The sequence below is a fragment of the Acartia tonsa genome, chromosome 12 (genome assembly GCF_053477335.1).
Source record: "Acartia tonsa isolate MP-2025a chromosome 12, ASM5347733v1, whole genome shotgun sequence".
NCBI lineage: Eukaryota > Metazoa > Arthropoda > Copepoda > Calanoida > Acartiidae > Acartia > Acartia tonsa.
Genome location: NC_137271.1, coordinates 10,486,351 through 10,506,506, shown reverse-complemented (window position 1 = coordinate 10,506,506; position 20,156 = coordinate 10,486,351). Strand labels below are relative to the sequence as shown.

Genomic DNA, 20,156 nt, shown 5'->3' with positions numbered 1-20,156 from the left:
ATCCTCAATAATGATACACAAACTACCCCTTCTGTAGATTACAATTAGTGGTTGAAACCTTTAGAAACCCAACTTAATTGATCAACCAATCAAATTCATTATAAAAGTTCCTAAAGTTGTTGGGCCATTGAGTAATAAAACGTTGTATAAAACTTTTGGGGACTAGCGTAATAAACAATATCATCTCCCTCCTTGCTATTTGCTTGTCAAAAAGGTAAATAATAATTTTTACAGATTCCTGTTCTCCTTTAAATGGAAATATCATTTGCTATTAATGCGCTTCTTATGAACACAGTAATAGTGTCTGACTGATTATGCCGTAACAAAAAAAATTAGCCAATGAGAGGCCACTATAAATTTTACCATTGGTCAATAACGGCCTCTCATTGGTTAATTTTTTTTTGTTACGTCATAATCAGTCAGACACTATTACTGTGTTCGCTTCTTATAGACATACTTGCATTTCTTACATGAAGGGAATGAAAAACAAGGATGACAACATCCATAAAAGCGAAGCACTGAAACGGTAGGACAAACGGACATTAACACTTGTATAGTGTCTAAACTGAATTATCAGAATATAAAAGTATAAGAGTCGAAGCAAAATTGTAAGTAAATTTGTTGAAAAACTTCTTGATATGTTTATTGAGTTTATGGACATACTTACATTTTTAGGATTTGATTATAGAGTTGCTTCGCTTAAAATATTGTTCTTTGTTGTCCCAGGAATCAATATACCAAAAATCAGATCAAACGGATAATTAGATCACATAAAAATTTGCTGTTAAAAAATTAGAAAAATCAACATGTTTAAAATGGACGTACGTACGGACATTCTGGTAATGATTATAGAGTTGCTACGCTTTCTAAATCGTACCTAACTACTACAGGAATCATCATGCAAAGTTAAAAATCGATAGGACAATTCTAACATGCCTAAATTAACGAATAAAAGCTATCTATCTCGGACGGACGGACGGACCGACCCTAATTATAGAAAAGCTTCGCTTTTAAAAACATAAAGGGATTCAGGGAATGATTTGTCCTCCATTTGCCTTTCCCTGTACCCCTTTCTCAATACCCTTACAAAGTTTCAGCTATATATCAAAACTTTGTATTGGTAGTGAAAGATTTAATTCATCATATACATTAAACCAGAGAGAGGGGGGCGGACAATGGGCTGTTTTTACAACAGTCCCCAAAGTTTTATAATAACCATTTTCTTATTCGTTGGCATAACAACTTTGAGGTTTAGTAAGTTGAGTGTTCAGACGTTTCAATCACTAATTTGAATCTACAGAAGGGGTAATTTTGTTTATCATCATTTGGAGATGTGCATTAATTTATCGGCCATTGTCTTATCCCTTTAGATCCCTGACATTAAACGGTGGGGCATTTGAATTAACCCTATTGTAGTTGAGTATACAAAAACATGTGGATACTGAAATACAATTGAAAGCATTTTAGGATATTAAAATACACTTTAAAATTCTGTAGATATGCAATTCAAGGATCTAAAGAGATAAGAGATGTCCGATAATTTAATGTACATCACAAATGATTATACATAAAATTATCCCTTCTGTAGATTACATTTTTGGCTAAAACGTTTGGACACTCAATTAAATGAACCAACCTGTATAAGATCAATAAAAGTGTTGAGCAACTAATAAGAAAACGTTATCATAAAACTTTTGGGACTGGTTTAATAAACAGCCCAATGTGCCCTACCCCCCTTCCTAAACTTGCATATCCTATAGAATATGTATGCCCCCAGGACGGAATTAATACCATAAAAAAAACCTAGTTTTTACCACTTTTATGGTAAAATTTTACCAGCCTATACGATTTAAAAGGTGGTAAAATTTTACCGTAATCGTGGTAAAAACACTTTTGGTGGTATAGCGAGACGCTTTTTACCAGCGATTTTTACCACAATTATCGGTAAAATTTTACCAGATTTCCGGTAAAATATTACCATTTTAGGACGCAAATTTATACCAAATTTTTGACCAATTTTTACCACTTTTTTGGTAAAATTTACCGCAAATTTCTGGTAGATTTTACCGAAAAAGTGGTAAAACTGTTCAACACCTGGTAATATTTTTGCCCTAAACTGGTAAAATTTTACCAGAAATAGGGTAAATATGGTAAAAATTTACCAATAATTGTGGTAAAAACGGGTGGTAAAAATCACGAGAAAGTGGTAAAAAACGACCTTAATTATAGAAAAACCTCGCTTGTACACAAAACGCAAAAATAAAAAAAAAATTGTTTTCATTATTATCTTTATTGATTGAAACAACACTTAAACATATTTTTCTTGATTCTACTGCTCTGGCCGCGAAAACTGTTGCGCAACCTCCTGGATTTGCTGGGCACCGGCCCCATTCGACCTCGGTATCACTGATATTCAACCTGGAATAAAATTGCTCATTAGTTAATTAGATAATTACAGGGATATAAAGGGATAAGACAATGGCTGATAAATTGATGTTCATCTCTAATGATGATACACATCGTTACCCCTTCTGTAGATTACAATAAGTGATTGAAATGTTAGGACACTCAACTTAATGAACCAACCAATAAAAAATCAATAAAAGTACCCAAGGTTGTTAGGCCAAAGAATAAGAAAATGTTATTTGAAAACTTTGGGGGCTAGTGTAATTTACAGCCCAATGTCCCATCCCTCCCTACTAAATATCTAATCTATAATACAAAGTAGAACGATGTCTGTCCGTCCGTCTGTCCGTCCGTCCGTCCGTCCGTCCCAAAGATAAAGCCTATACTCGCTGTTTACGCAAATGTGTCAGAACTTCCCCCCCCCCCTTACTCTCACACCTAAATTTTTTCTTTTGAAAGCAAAAATAAAAGTGTGTAGGTTCGACTCCCCCTCTCCCCCCTCATTCATTTCCTACAGGCATCTTGACACGTGGCAAAAAAATCAGCAAACTTATCTAACTAAACATCTTTGAAAACGCAGAACGAGAAAAAATAAAGGGAAAGCTTACCTGGAAAACATAAGCAGTAACAACATCCCTGGCTAACAAGAACATGCTGTGTCCATACTACTCGGCATCATAACAGGGAACCCGATCTTGTCTGCCTCCGCCTTCAAGGTGTCCAGGCTCTGGTCCTCTCCGTGGTAACCGTGGATTACAGGTACGTTAGCGGCTTCCATGATCATCTAAAAAACAGGTTAAATATTAGAAAAATTGTAACGACAGACTTCTTTTAAATACACAGTTGCTTTTCCTAGAGCCTACTTGTGTTTCGTCTTAAAAGAGGATGGTTGGAGGGTTTTTACCAATGAAAATATTCGAGGTCATTTTTCCAAGAAGCGGTGTCATACCCCCCCCCCCCGCCAAAAAAACAGCATAAACATTCCCTGAAAATTATGGAAGACCAGAAGATTGAGATCGTACAGGACAAATGAACAGACATCCTGTTACTCCGGTATAGTATAGAGTGTTATTTTTTTCTACTTGAAATCAACCAAAATAAGTTCCTGAGTAGCTACTCTATCATTTACCTTAGATGTAGACTTGATACCCATATCTCTAATGGCAGTGGACGGTGGACCAACAAATATAACTCCTTTCTCCTGATAAAAAAAAAAATTTAAATTAAAAGGTAGGTATCATTCTTATTAATATAATATTACATTCTTGAAATTAACCAGAAAAAAACGTAAGCAGTACAGTGGCGTGCACAGGGTTTTTACGGGAAGGGATGTAATCTTAGAGGTTTTTAAAAAACGGGGGGGGGGGGAATCTACATAATTTTAATTTTAAGGGGTGTGTTGTCAACCCCATTCCTCACACTAATGACCGTGGACAAGATAATGAACGAAATATACATATATAAATCCCCAAATATATTGAACAAAACAACACCTTAGATTAGTTCAGACACTGCTAGTTTGAATGAACCAATCAAGATTTAAAGTTGTGAGCTAACGTGTTTATAAAACTTTGGGTACCAGTATAACTTCCAGTCTAATATCCACTCCCTCCCTGCAGTCAAATGGAAAATATTACCTGTCCAGGGATATAAAATACACGTGGATATTATTAATGACATATCATGGAAATTTGTTGTCATGAATTTAGGTTCCTAACATGGACTTCATATATTGGTCAGATCGTTTACCCAGAAGGAGGTAAGGGGGTGTTGTAAGGGAGGAATAAGGGTGTATCTTTATTTTAGCCCGCTGTGAGTACCGCTTTATTAGAGTACATGAAAAACTGGTGTAACATCCAGGTAATAATATATCCATTTACCCAAGAATCTTAAGGGATAAGACAATGGTCGACAAATTGATGTACTGTACATGTACAACCCCATTGATGATACACAAAATTACCCCTTACATAGATTACCTTTTGTGGTTGATACGTTTGGACACTCAACTTAATGTACCAACCAATCAGGGATCACTTAATCCCCAAAGTTGTTAAGCCAACGAATAAGAATACGTTATTATAAAAGTTTGGGGACACGTGTAGTTAACAGCCCATTGTCCCCTCCCTCCCTGCATTTACCTGGCAAAGATTAGCAAACTCGACATTCTCGGAGAGAAATCCATAGCCAGGATGTACAGCATCGGAGCCGGTTTCCGCCGCAACCTAAGATAATACAGTGTATGGTCAATAGTAACTAAGCCCCTAGAGGCCTCTAGGGGCACTTGAGTTAGTGGTGAGTTGAAATAGATCCCAACATTTTTTTATTTTAGTTTCAATAGAAAAAGTAAAAAAAATCCATCTTAAGGCTTAAATATGATCAGAAAATAGAATAAAACCAACTCAGGACCTATGTGATGCCTACCTAAAATAGAGAACCCAATCGGATCAGTAGTTATTTAGAAAAAAAGTCTTACTGCTTTATATAATAGGATGATGCATATAAGAGTTATTTTAAATCTTAATAGGTAGATTCTTCCAAGTTTCAATTTAAATTATCAATCACACCATTAAGCAAAAAACAACACCCATTTTTTTTGCAATGTGAAAGGTGTGGGGAGGGGGGGGGGCTGGGAAAGAGCCGACCCACTACCTTGAATTTTAATTTTTCAAAGTTTTTAAAAAATAAAATTTTTGGGGTAATTTTTCTTAGGCCTATAAAAAAATCCATGTATAAATTAAAACCTTTCCGAGACATACAATAAGCTTCAATGTAGAGGAGAGACGTGTACGTACGCTAGATATTTCGCTACAAACGAAGACAAACAAACATCCTGTTACTTTTATTTAAGGATTATTTTAATCAATCAATTCTTGTAATGTCCATCTAAAACTAATACCTAACAGTATAATGTCAGAGATATAAAGGGATAAGAAAATCTTTAATAAAGCAATAAAAGAGATGGTAGGCATTTAAAGTTAGCAAATTTGGAAATTACACTAATATATTTTGTTTATATACTAAATTGTTTAAAGTAAAAAGGTTCTTTGTCTTTAGCTTAAGATTTCGATAACTACTAAACCGATTGAGTTCTCCTTTATAGGTAGGAAAGCTTCTCATATGACACGGAATGGTTTTAGACTATATTTCTGTCCCCTATCTATCCTTTTTAATACAGAGCCCCTAAATGCTAGGGCCGCAGCCGCTAGCAATATCTAAACTAATCTTAAAATTTAAAATTTTACCTTGGTGGAGGGGATCTACCACCCCCTCTGCCACCACGTCCTCTGAAACCACCCCTGTCCCCTCCACGGTCTCTGCCTCTAAAGCCACCCTTATCACCTCCCCTTCCTCTAGAGCCACCTCTGTTATTTTTAAATGTTTTCATTTTGAAAAAAAAAAATTCGATGATTTTTAGTAAGTATTTTGGAAGATTAATTTTAAATTTTTTTATCTTAGGTACTGCTGTTTTATTAGCGCAGCAACTTTATAACAAAACTGTACGTCAGTCCATGGCGAAATTACAAAAAATGCATTGCTTTTAAACGTTACATTTAATAAATAGGCCTACCTAAAGATTTTCTAACTTTTACTTTTTAAAACAAAAACTTTCCTAGAGTAATGTGGGGGGCTGCGTCTTTCATACCTATCCCCGCCCCCACCCCGGCCTCTACCTCTGTAAGAACTGCGCCCCCTATCACCTCCGCCTCCACGTCCCCTGCCTCGTCCCCGGGATATTTCCACTCTCAGCCGTTCACCGGCATATAATGTACCGTTCATTTCCTTAAAAAATAAAGTGAAGTAAAAATAACTTCAAGACCTGAAGTTTGTTTAATAACAATAAGGTAAAAATAAATCAAAACAATTCCCTATAACTTAAAAATACCTCCTACCCTTGTGGAATATTCTAAACCCTTCTTGATCTCCCTAAACCTAACTAAAAGCAGTAGTGAAAGTTTCAAACAAAAAATTCAAGTAATGAAAAGGTGAAGGCAAGCCTTGACTTTTAAGGGGGTGGCAACACCCAGCCATTTTGTTGTAAAGAAACCAAAATATTGTTTGTATTATTATACAGATCTACAAAGATAAATATAAGCTGCGAAACTTTTCTGTAACTTACTTCTTCAACTGCCCCCTATGTTTCAAATGCTGATCTGAGGTCTTGTTTCTTTACAATCTAAATAAAAGAATTTGTTATAATCAAAAACTATAGGTATGAAACTAAAAAAATACGACAAAAGTAGAAACCTTATACTTTTTAGCTAGACCAAAATAATCAGTAGGTAACAAGTTTGAAATAGATAGGACAATTCCTACATGCTTGAATTAATGATAATAGCTATGAGTTTCGTCCATACAGACCGGCCATCCAACACTAATTATAGAAAAGCTTCGCGTTTACAAAAAACATAATTCCCTTCCACAAAATAACAATGATAACGTTTATGAGAGTAAAGCTCTCAAATAAGACAGTGGGACAAACGGAATTTTGTTGGTAAAACTTCAAGGATTTTAAGGGATAAGGCAATCCCCGATAAATTGATCCACATCATTAATGATTATTAACAAAATTACATCTTTATAATTATAATTTTTTTTTCAATTTTTTTCAATTTTTCCCCCCCCCCCCCCCCCCCCCCCGACTACCGACGAACAAGTATTTTAGGTTAGGTTAGGTTTTAGGCTAGGGAGCCGAGCGCTGCGGCTAGGCAGGCAAGTGGGCCGAGCGCTGCGGCTAGGCAGGCAAGGGGGCCGAGCGCTGCGGCTAGGCAGGCTAGGGAGCCGAGCGCTACATTTCTAAAAGGATAATACCACCTACTCTAATGAATGTAGAATATACGTGGATATTACGACAGGGGGAAAAAATTGTCGTTATTTTAGCTTGCTAACATGAAATTCGTTTATTGGTCAGTTTGTTCAACCAGTAGTAGGGTAAGGATTGGGTTTAAAGAAGGGGGGTATCTTTATTTTAGCCAGCTGTGAGCATCTCCTTATCAGAGTAAATGAAAATGTGGTACAACATCCCAGTAATAATATATCGATTATTTTTATAAACTTTAATGGAAAAAACATTAAAAAAATAATATACCTGTCTAGCTAACACTCTGGTAAGGGTTTCCATAGTCTTAAACCACTCCCGGATTAATTCTTCCCATAAAGTTAGTCCACTCAAAACCTAAAACAAACGAACTTATTTTGACAAGTAGAAAAGTTGGTGGAAAAATAATTCATCTAAATTAATGAAGCAAAAATTCGTCCCCAAACTTCATTTTTAATTCTTGATACAGATTTTAAAGGGTGGGGCTTAAAGGGTGTTAACTCCACTCAACCCGTAAAACCCCTTATTTGTTTCCCTTCAAAATTAAAAAAAAAATATATTAGATTACCAACCTCAAACCTTTGAAATCCCTCATTTTATCCCTCTTAAAATTAAAAGCTTGACGTACAATCAACCATTGGTTGTCTTTAGGACGATTGGCAAATAGATCTGATTCCTGTACTGTAGAACAAATAAAACATTATGGAATGGATATAGAATATACGTGGATATTGATGACAGTGGAAAAATTGAAGTCAATTTAGGTTGCTAACATGAAACTCATTCAATGGTCAGTTTGTTTATCCAGTAGGACGGGACGGAATGGAGTAAAGGGGGCGAATTAGGGTTATCGTCATTTTAGCCCACTGGGAGTTTTACTTTATTAGAGAAAATAAAAATCTAGTGTAACATCCAAGTAATAAAATATCTATTTCTGCAGGTTATCTTAATTATAGTATAGCTAACATTACCTCTAGAAACTGATCCCAAAGTTCACAGGACACAACAACATAGAGATTAGCCTTGATCCATGTGACAATGAGGGTCTGGAAGATGGCCTGGGTCAACCTTCCTCCAAGGGTGTCCTCCCTGATAAGCATAGATAACTATTAACTAAAGATCTAAGAACAAATTAAATATAAATAGGCTATTTTTATTTAAGTGTGTAGGTAGGTATAAAGTATACTTTTTATCTAAAAATGGTATTTTTGTCTCTGATTTTATTTATCGCGTCGTATTATAGACAGCTTTCCGCGACTGGTAAAATGAGAAATTTTCAGATCAATAGCAATTTTGTTAGCCCCGAGGGGCCAAAGGACTGGCCTAACAAAGCTGGTATTGATAATATAATTTCTAGACTATTGTTCATAGAAAATTGTCTGTAATACGTAATTTTTCAGTATGGCCCAGAACCATTTTTAATCCAGGGGATATTTATCGGTTTCAAAGCCATACTGGAAACTCTTTGTTTTCAAATTTTTCAATATTGAAAAAAAAATTTCTAAGAGGATAATACCAAAAAAACAATTTAATGGACATTTTATATAATACGAAAAATTTCTTCCTTTCCCTGTACCTTATAAAAATCGTCGGAAAAAGCCGTTTTTTAAGCAAACAAAAGCGCGTTTTGCTCTATCTGTGAGATATTATGAATAAGATAATGTTAAGATGAGAAAAATTTACGTTCACAGTCCCTTTAAAGACACAATACCTGTAATAATAATGTACAAACTTTTCAACCACTAATAATACCCTGGCCTTTCTAATTAAAGCCTAGGCAGAGCAATGCTGGTTAGCTCAAACGTGTACCGTGGTTTCTGTAGAACTGTTCTTCTGAAGCCAATACAGGGTTACGAAAGTTTAAATTGATGTTTTTTTTTTTTAATGTTAATATTAAATGTAATATAGTTTTGTAATGACATATAAAATATATATTCGATAGAATATAAAAAAATATAGTGCATTCAATATTAAAAAAAATATTTAAATATATATATAGTTGTTAACCATATATGATCCATATAAGAATCTATTTCCGGCCGGGTTCTTAAAAGATATTGCCGCGTTTTTTCGACATTTTTTAAGCTATGAATAACAAGCGCGACATTCGCGAAATCTAAAAGAGTATACAATGATTTATTTAATTATTTCGCTTTTGATGGTACGGCCTTCATAGAAAAAAAAAGATTATCTTCAATCCATTTTTGCTGCATATTAATTAATGCATCTTTTTAGAGCTGTGTTAGACATTAGAAAAATTGCTAAAAAAATAATTTAAAATTCAGTATTTTTATGTTATATACTCTGTTTGAAATTCTATCGTCAACGTTCAATCAATCAATGTCTAAAAAACGCCGAAAAAATGTGGCATTCATCTTTTAAAAACCCATCTCGGTGGTATTTCCGGTTGGCAAAGACAACATAAATATAGAAATCATGAAACATTGTTGTTCCACAATTTTGCCACATTTTTAAACATCTTGCTTAAAAAAAATCTTCCTTGTAAATTCTACAAATTTAAATATTTAGAGAAAATTGAGTAGTAATTTACTTCTTGATTCAAAATATTTGATTAAATTGAATCAAAACTAATAATTATTTTTGGCACTCTATATTCAAATAATCATAAGCTTATCCATAGTGCGCATGCGCGCACAGAGGTGCCATAAATTTCAAAACTTAAAAATATAAGTTTTGTAGCGAAATTAATTACTCTATAATTCGAAATCTCTGTCTTTCTTTTAGAAACATTCAGGGGAATATACGAAAGCTTATATTTATATTAAAGATGAAAAGTCGATAAATTCAAATGCACACGGCACATCTGCGTAAACACACCCTGGATTTTTTTTCTTTTAATTTTAATTCGTATGAAGCTAGCTCAAATAAGTAAATATTAAATTTGATATATTTTTGATGATGCGGGAGGATGTTTTAAAAGAAATGATGAAATAATTTTCAAGGTTTTAAAAAAAAGTTAGCTTCTTTTATGCGAAAAAATTCAATAAAAAGTAAAAAATTTTACCAAAAAGTTGGTCAAATTTTACCAAGTTTTTTTTTTGTTAAAGTCCAAAAATCTGGACTTAGCCTAAAAATTTACCTTGTCAATTTTTACCAAAAAGTTGGTCAAATTTTACCAAGTTCATTTTTTTTGGCAAAGTCCAAAAATCTGGACTTAGCCTAAAAAAATACCTTGTCAAATTTTACCAATTTTTTGGTAAAAATTGACCAAATTGCGTTTTTTTGTCTAAGTCCGAAAATTCGGACTTAACCTGAAAAATAGAGTTGTAAAATTGACCACATTTTTGGTAAAACTTCCAAAAGTGGTAAAATTAAAAAAAAAAAAAAAAATTTAAATTTAGGCTTCATTGTATAGAAGTCATTATTTTAAAGTACTACAACTGATTATGAAGAGCTGTTTTTTATTTAAAACACCAAAAACGGGTTTTTTTGTTTCGTCAAATTTTACAAAAAAAATGGTAAAATTTGACTAATTTTTTGGCTAAAATTTTTGCTGGTAAAATTTACCACGAAACTGGTATATTTTACCAGGTTGACCAGCTTTACCACTTTTCTGGTAAAACGATTTTTTTTTCTGGTATTTCGTAGAACCTGGGCCGTATGAATATGAGAATTATAAAGTTGCTACGCTGTTTTAAAAAAAAAGATTGAAATTGAGAAGGGGAAAGGAAAATTGCAAAAAATATTGATGAAGAAAAATAGATTTTAGTGATTTAGAATTATCAATATTAGTTTGAAGTGCTAAAAGAGTTATGTACTTTTTTAACAGTGGAGCTACTTTATGATTTTAACATATATGTATGTCTGTCAATCAAAAACTTACTTGTGAAGTTTGAACGTCAAATATTCACCATTTTAAAGGTTTCCTTAATATCTCATATGGACCACAGACAAACTGTTTGTATTTTTGATGCATTTTTTAAAGGATAAGTTGAGTTAGGTAAACGTTTGCAGAGCCCAGCTGGGTTAGTAATAGGTAAGAAAATGTCCCTTTAGGGTTCAAAGCCCCTTACCTATTGATTAATATTTTGGGAAGAAGGGGGGTTGTTGTTGTCAAGGAAATCACTTTTCCCATTTTGTTATGACGTGGGGGAGGGGGGGAGGTCTTCTTTTCATATTAACAAAAGATCTAAGTTTACCACGAAAATCAACCACATAATAAGTTTAAACTTACTAACAGACATACATAGACATACTCGATCGAATTTTGATAAAGCTATGCTGCAAATAAATAAGTGTTGGTTGGCTGTCTAATGAGCTCTAGTTATTGAGAAAATATACAAGAAATAGAATAGAGGGATTTATAGCTAATCTTTTACACTAACTTAATTAAATTCTTACACATATATATTCTCAAGGGTGTGCTATCATTTCCACACTTGATTAAATTTATCAGAACCGCAACTATTTTAATGGTAAATACTGCCAATACATATATCTTAATTAGTAACAATGGAAACAGGACATACGTGGATATTGTCTTCAATTTAGCTTGCTATCAGGAATTTATGTAAAGAAAAAATATGGGGAAGTAAATGCACACTATTTTCGATAATAGATTCAATACAACTAGATGATAAATTAAGAACAAGAAAAACAAATATGAATTATTGATGATGGGTTATTAAACGTCTGTAAACTTTACTGGTACTCAAAGTTTTATAAATACGTTCTGTCATTCGATGACTTTAATAAGATTGAGAACAGTCAAAGTCAAAGCTTTTCCCCCACAAAATAGAGATCTATTATGAATATCTATTTAATGAAAAGAATTTTTAGACTATATTTATACAGAATTTGTTTTTGTTTGTATTTAAATGAAACAAATATTATGAATCATTTAATTTTAATCCGTTTCACACTCCCTGTGAAAAAAAAAAGTTTTTGTTGACATCGTTACCATCATTAATCCTATCATATAAACTAGTAAGGTTTTTTTTGGCAGTAGCTTAAGATTTCGATAACTGCTGAACCGATTGGGTTCTCCATTTCAGAGCTGGATCTTTAAATCATTTTAATGGTGCGCCAAATCGGGGTGCGCCGAATTTCAGCCAATCACAGCTCGGCATTTCGTAAAATGCTGTGCTCTCATTGGTGGAAAGTTGGCTCACACCGAATTGGCGCACCATTGAAATGATTTAAAGATCCAGCTCAGGAAAACTTTGAATAGATCCAAAGATTTTTGGGCTATTATTTTTATAGATTTAAGTCATAGGGAGGATTAACCTACCTATTTAGAAAAAAAGAATAAGATAAAAAAATCCTCTAAAAATAAACATAAATTTTTCTTTTTTAGAATGACCGACAGGCGGAGCACCATGCAAATTATATTCTGAATGATCTATGCAGTAAGGGTGCATAAATGACACACTAACAACAAGAATTATCGAGTAGTTTCGCTGCTTAAAAATCTAAATTATATTTCATTGTATGATGTAAAAAATTCAACATGTATTATATAATATTGTAATTTAAAACACAAAAAAATGTATTTTCATTTAAAATTGAGGTTTAGAACAAAAGCATTGAATTACGGAGCATAATCAAATTATGGATTCATTTTAGGTATATGTGGAATAATCAGGCATTACAAGGATAGGCATATGGAAGATTAATTATCCTTTTCTCAATATTAATTCTTTGATTGATATCAACAACTAGATTGCTAAAGAGTTCACAAAGAAATCGATATATTATTACTTAATGTTGCACCAGATTTTCATGTATTCTAATAAAGTGATACTTACAACTGGCTTAAATAACAATCCACTATCATTAACCCCATCCCCTCCCCTACCCTTCTACTGGATGAACTAACTAATCAATAAATTAGCTCACCTTAGTAACCTTAGTAAACTAAATTTCCCCTGTCAGTGTCCATATATCCACGTATACTGTAACCATTCTTAACCCTTATAGATCGGGGGGGGGGGGGTCATGTTGACCCCCCCCCCTCTATTTTTTCAATGTCATTTTTTTTGTAGGTAAGATAGAGACTTGTGACTTCATGACTTTTTAAGTTTAGTAATTATACATCGGCAAGAGTTGATTTTATTAGGATATCTGGTCTGTGTCGGTCGTGGTGTCCGGTCAAAGTCGGTTGGGTAGCACCAAAATTAAAAAAAAATTCTAAATAAGTCTTAATTTCTACATTATGACTTTGTATATAAGGTAGAAACCTAATTTTTTTTGGTGAATACTGAGATATCAATGACCTTATGAAAAAAGTGGTGTTATGACCGTTTGACCGCACCCTGACCGACTTTATGACCGATTTTTGTCCGGCTTTTACTACAGACATATATCATGAATATCGTGGCTTCTATTACAGCTAGAGACCTATAAATTTTTTTTGTAAATCCTTGAGCAATAATAAACAGATAAAAATATTAATTGGCGCCGCCAACCGCCGTTTTACCGCCGTAACCGCCGAAAATGGCGGTTTCCGTTATTTGCCGTTTTTAGGCGATGATCAGAAAAAGTAATTTTTTTGTTATGAAAAATAAAAGTTCGTCCTAAAATTTGGTGATCCTAGCTGCAAAATTGGCCGCTCTACAGCTGTTTTAAAATTTAGCGGCTGGCCGCTAAAAAGCGGCTAAGGAGCGGCCTGACCGCTATGACTAGAAAAAGTAATTTTCTCTAAAAATACACATGAACCACCATAAAAAAATTTTACGTCTTTATCTGTAACAGAAGCCGAGATAGAGGGGGGGATCAATATGACCCCCCCCCCCCCCCGATCTATTAAGGTGTGAATAGGGGCCCGATCTGTAAGGGTTAAAGATATGAAAACACAAATATGAAGTCAATTTACCGGAGCCTTTCATTGATGATATTCATGCTCTGATATTTAAAATAGGAGAGAAAGAGTAATACTAGTGAGGAAAGAGAGAGACTCTCCTGTTTTAATTGAGTAGTGTATGTATTTGTTTCAAAGAATAACAAAAACACTAATTCAAACAAACACAAAGAGGGATCAAAACAGGATCAAAATCCATGGAGGGAGAGGACCTTAGTTTTAAAAATAATGTTATCTTATTCGTTGCTTGGTTGGTCATTGTCATTAAATTGAATATCAAAATGTTTCAACCACAAATTTTAATCTGCAGAAGGGTTAATTTTGTTTATCATCATTGGGGACAGTATATCAGTTCATCAGCCATTGTCCTATCTCTTTAGATCTCTGATCAAAAACAGGTATAGGCATTCGGATAAGTCAGGGAGATTGGGGACTCTGTATTAGCTTAAAAACTTTGGGTACTTTTTATAAATCTTTGTTTGTTTGTACACAATATTGAAGTGTCTAGGCTTTTTCACCAATAATTTTAATCTACAGATTGGGTAATTTTGTTTTATTGTGGGTGTACATTAATAAACACAATAAAAGCGTTCCAGACAAAGACTGTATTATGCAGTAATTTTTATCAAAATAACTATCCCTACCCCCAGAGAAGATCAACATAGGATTTTCAACCTTTATAAAATATTATTTGCATTAAACTTCTGGCTCATTACTTAAATTATATTTATTCATTTGTAGAAGATTGGTCCTTAAATGTAACAAGGATAGAGATATTTAGAGCATATCAAAGTTGAGTGTTTATCTAATGAGTTACTTTTTGTCTGAAGCAAAGTGTCTTAAGACGGTTGGACTGGTTTATGCTTTCAAGGAAGTTATATACAGGTCTAGTTTTAAGCCATAATTTCATCCGGTATATCTATAATACAAAGTAGAACGATGTCTGTCTGTCCGTCTGTCCGTCTGTCCGTCTGTCTGTCCGTCTGAAGCTTAAGATCTCGGTAACCACTGAACCGAATGGGCTCTACTCTTCAGGGAATATACCTACTGGTCCTGTGGTGGTTTTAAGATATTTTCTTGAGGGGTGGGACACCCCTAACCCCCCCAAAAATAAAAAAATCCCCTCCTTAGGGGAGACTTCAACGTCAAATAAGGTGATATCGTACATAAAAAATTAAATTTAACAAACAAAAACATTTAAAGTGCCACTAGAGGCCTCTAGGGGCGTAGCCGCTAGTACGGATAAAAAGTAAATGGAAACTAAATCCTAAACCCTATAAATAAAGTAAGGATTTTTTGTTTGTTCATTAAAATTTTGAGATCAACTGAACCAATTGAGACATCAATTTTTAATAAGCTTTATGTAGTTACTTGAATGGTTTTAGGCTATTGTATTTTTCTTTTTCTTCCCCTCCCCCTCCTATGAATAAGGAGGGGGAGGGGCGCAACCACCAGTATACAATAAACCCAGAAAGGTATAAGACAATGGCTAATAAATAGAAGTACATCCCCAATGATGATAAAGGAAATTACATCTTCTGTGGATTTCAATTAGTGGTTGAAACGTTTGGACACTCAACTTAATCCAACCAATCAAAACTCAATATAAGTCCCCAAAGTTATTGAGCCAACGAATAAAAATGTTACTATAATAAAATTTGGGAACTAGTGTAATAAACGGTCCATTCTTTCTGTAATTAACCATTACTGGTGAATAATAAAGAAATATCGCAACAACATTAACCATTGTTTTCTTTCTAATTTATTCAATAGAGGAACTTTCATTTACAAATAATTACAAATTAACAAGGATGCTATAATTCATAAAAGTCGGACAAACGAACATTAACAGAACAACAATTTAATAAAATTTCTTGAACTGTATTGCCAAATTTTAAGGACATACTGAATATGATAATTGAGCTGGATCTTTAAATCATTTTAGTGGTGCTATTTTACACTTTACACACTATACAATTTTTCTAATATCTTAGTTTCTGACATAATGATTCCTATGATTGTTAGGCATATTACCAAAGCTGGATCTTTAAATCATTTTAGTGGTGAGCCAGATTGGGGTGAGCCGAATTCCAGCCAATCACAGCGCGGCATAAAATGCTGTGCTCTCATTGGTGGAAAGTTGGCTCACCCCGATATGGCTCACCACTAAAATGATTTAAAGATCCAGCTTTGGTAATATACCTAACAATCATAGGCATTATTATGTCAAAAATAAAGAAAGTAGGAAAATTTTCATCATGTTTAAAGTGTAAAATAGCACTAAAATAGGTCTTACTGACTTTCTGGTAATGGTTAAAGAGTTACTACGCTTTTATATGTGTGTGCCTTATTGTAACATGAATCATCATAAAAAGTATGAAATCAATTGTTCGATGTTAACATAACTAAATAAACAATTAGCGTTATTCCTTGCCGACGTATTGACAGATCTTAAACGTAGAAAGCTTTGCTTCTAAAAACTTTCATTGAAAAAGATCCATGGCTCCAAAGAAAACCATAGAAAAATATGAAAAACTTGTGTATAAAGAATAAAATAGAACATCATTGAAGTATTTGATAAAAATCACAATTTTTTCTTAGTTGCTGAGTAGCAAAGTTTTTGGTAGCATAGCTTCTGTATACACACTTATATTTAGACAAGTATAGTTGTTGAAAAAGGATTTAGTGTTGAAGTGAATACATTAGGTTAGGTTATATTGGGTATATTGTAGTCCCGCAGGAAAGGGAAACACAGAGCCATTGTCACCCGAAGGGGTTAAGCAGGAAAGAAATAACTACCCCTTTTCAATCTATTTTTAAAAATGAGCAGGGGGGATAGAATTGTTTCTGTGGTGTTCGCCAGGAACTTTGATGTAAACTAAGATTAAAAACAAAGAAATATAACTTTATGTCTTTCTTAGACCTACAATTATTTATCTGAATTGACTGGTTTTGCTGCGCTATTTATGGACATAAATATTCTTGTTTTTTCCATACTTAAACTTTGTTTCAATAGTTGAAAAGGGGAGTTCAGTATATATGTATATGAAAAGTAGGTACAAACAAACAAAGGAAATATTAAATTTGCAAAAAAAAACTCAACATTTAGTAACTGCAAAAAACTATTTAAAAAATAGTCTCCAAGATCTCTGAAATCGATTGGTGAGTGTAGAATGTTAGCCTAAAACCACCAAAAGACTTTAATTCAGAAATGAAATAGCCTAAAACCATCATTTGAACTATGTGTAGCTTCCTTATATAAGGAACATTATTGGGTTAGCAGTTTAGTTAAATTATAGCAGACAGACAAAAACCTTACTAGTATATATTTGATTGGATATGGTATTTTACAATAAGACCCGCTTTGCTATAAGTGGCCTTTTAATTGCAAAGCATTTGCCTGGAAGTCTTGAAACAGTGGAAAATAAATTTTCCAAATATTATAAACAATATCACCTTTCTATAGATTAATTCGTTGTAAAGTTTGGGCCCTGCTAGTTTGAACCAAACAATAAAGATTTAAGCCAACAAATGAGAAAACGGGTTCTGAGCCCAATGTTCTCTCCCTGATTTGTAATGCCCTACTCTTTTTCCCTTTTCCTTACTTCCTGAAAATACTGTAGTTATAAGTATGATAGCTATTGTTAGAACAGTAAAAAAAAAACTGTTTTTCACTCCGCAAAATTCAATACGTACTTGAAATTTAAGCTAACTTGGGGGTGAGCTAGAAAGAAGTGTTCTTGTGCAAAAATTATAATTTAAATGAGCTGATATAAAAGATAGGTGTCTTACTTTTTATATAGATTCCTTAAAAATATATTTTTAAGAATTAACAGCTTATTAGCTTCCTGATTAGTCTTTTCCCCATTTTTTAAGTAGACAAATTTGTTGATTTTTGTTGAAGGGGGGGAGGTTGATTTATATCTCCTATATCCTATTAGGGCGGCATTTAATTAAAAGCTTATTTAAAGTCATGCAAAATACTGTAATAACTAATCATTTATTATAAAACTTAATTAATTGCAAGCTACTTTTTAAAAAATCCATAAAACTGTGAGACTTTTGTAAACCCACCTAAAACAAAGGTTTTCTGTATGTAAAATACATTAACTAAAAATACATGTACATGTGGAACTCTGATATAATATGATTGACGTTAACCCCAAGATATGGTGCTCACCAGAAAGACTTGAGATTCTGAGTAATATTTCAAAGCCAAAAGTCTAAAAAAAATTGAGGTTTTCCTTTCATATAACGATTTGCTATGTCAGCCATGTGAATGAAGTTAAAACTAATGTTATAAAAAATACTTTTCCAAAATAAGGTAAAACAACTCTTTGATTGTCTGCAAGTCTTAACTGTGCTTGGTATTAAGTTAATCCTGTTTTGGACCAAGGCCTTCTCCTTTTTATAACTATCAATGTCATGCAACTGACAAAACAGTAGGAGTAATAAATTTTAACGCCATGATGAGGCATTGGGTCGAGATTCACCTAGCCAAAAACCGTTCTGCAATCAAATTGCTTTGCGTCAATACTATCTTGTTATCGTGAAAAAAAATGTTGTAAATTATTTTTTAAGAGGCCGGTGACTCAACATTTGAAAATCTTTGATAAGATGGGAATTTAAATCTTAAGGGATAAGACAATGAAATAGAAATTGATATACATCCCCCATGGTTGTAAACAATTATATTAAAATTATTGGCATGAAAGTTTGAAAAATAAATATAACCCAGACAACTAGCTGGCCCAAGTGGTAGGGACCTTTTTCAGAGTCACATATTTTCCCCTCTATTCTTTACTTTCGTGTTTGAAACCAATCGAATCTATTAAAATTTAATAAGAGATAGTGTTGTACTACTTATGAACATAATTGTCCTTAATAAAACATTTACGTAGATTTTTTTGACAAATTTCTAGCCATTATATATATGTCTTTATTCCTGCGAACTAGAAATAGTTATTTAAATTTGAATATTGAAAATACATATTGATTCAAATGTTAATATTTAAGTGTTACAAAAAGCACTGCGAGCTTTTATACACAGGGGTTATTTATGTTTCTATGAGTGGCTCTGTTTCAAACCTTTAAAAGCTTAACAAAAAGAAAGTTTTAGAGAAATTTATATTTATTATTTTCTGGTTTTAGGCCATTTTAAGAATGACACAAACAGAAACCTCACACAGAAAAAAAATATTTTTTGTCAATTATTTAGTTGATTTTTTAAATAATGCTCTAACCCAGCAGGGCCTTTACCTAGGGGTAAGTATTCTGTGGGGCTCTTAATTTAAGCTTTACCTATTTTTAGTATCAAGAATATTTATTTCTTCAAAAGGTTTGTTTGCGATAAAATGTAAAAAAAACACCTCTTTTATAACGGATATATTATTTCTGGAATGACTAAAATAACGATACTGGATTAACGAACTGACCAATATATGAGTTCCACGTTAGCAACCTAAATTGACGACAATTTTCCCCTGTTATAGTATCCACGTATATTCTATATCCGGTTTTGTCTCCTTTAAAATTTCTGATCCTGGATCCTTCGTATGTGATAACAAATTAGGATGTGTCAAATACAAACCTATCAATTTAGAATTAAAGCTACTCTATAAGTAAGGTATATACGGACGTCTGTCTGTGTGTCCGTACGTCTACCTCATTTTGTGTTCTAGGTCTCTAAGTTTAAGTATTTGATTAAATGGATATAGGAAACACTTTCGTAAATTTAGCTTGCTAACATGGACCTCATTTATTGACTAGTTTATTCAGCCATTAGGAAGGGAGGGAATTGTGTAAAAGGGGTGTAGTTTAGCCAGCTGCGAGCATTACTTTATCAGAGTACATGAAAATCTGGTGCAACATCTAAGTAATAATATTTCGGTTTTTCATTGTCTTTATTGATTTCATGTCTATGTGTTTTTTTTAATTTTCTATTATGTAAAAATATATACTTGTTATTGCTGCGCTTCTTATGAACGTAATTGTTCTTGTTTTACTAGATTTTAATAGTGATATCAATACAATTTACATATACAATCAGATTCATATTACTTCAGGATTGAAACTAGGATTTAAAATGTCTATGTACTCATTTTTTAAATA

At 33.2% G+C, this 20,156-nt stretch overlaps 1 protein-coding gene across 1 annotated transcript; it reads right to left on the bottom strand.

The window, feature by feature from the left end:
• Positions 1–2,274: 2,274 nt before the first annotated feature.
• Positions 2,275–7,579, bottom strand: LOC145333441 (uncharacterized). Its single transcript, XM_080178587.1, has 8 exons — positions 7,496–7,579; positions 6,527–6,583; positions 6,022–6,189; positions 5,652–5,773; positions 4,548–4,631; positions 3,536–3,607; positions 3,015–3,190; positions 2,275–2,418 (listed from the first exon to the last, which is right to left on the bottom strand). The coding sequence occupies exons 3-7, from the start codon at positions 6,184–6,186 to the stop codon at positions 3,187–3,189; spliced, it is 447 nt and encodes a 148-aa protein (XP_080034713.1). The 5' UTR covers positions 6,187–6,189; positions 6,527–6,583; positions 7,496–7,579; the 3' UTR covers positions 2,275–2,418; positions 3,015–3,186.
• Positions 7,580–20,156: the final 12,577 nt, after the last annotated feature.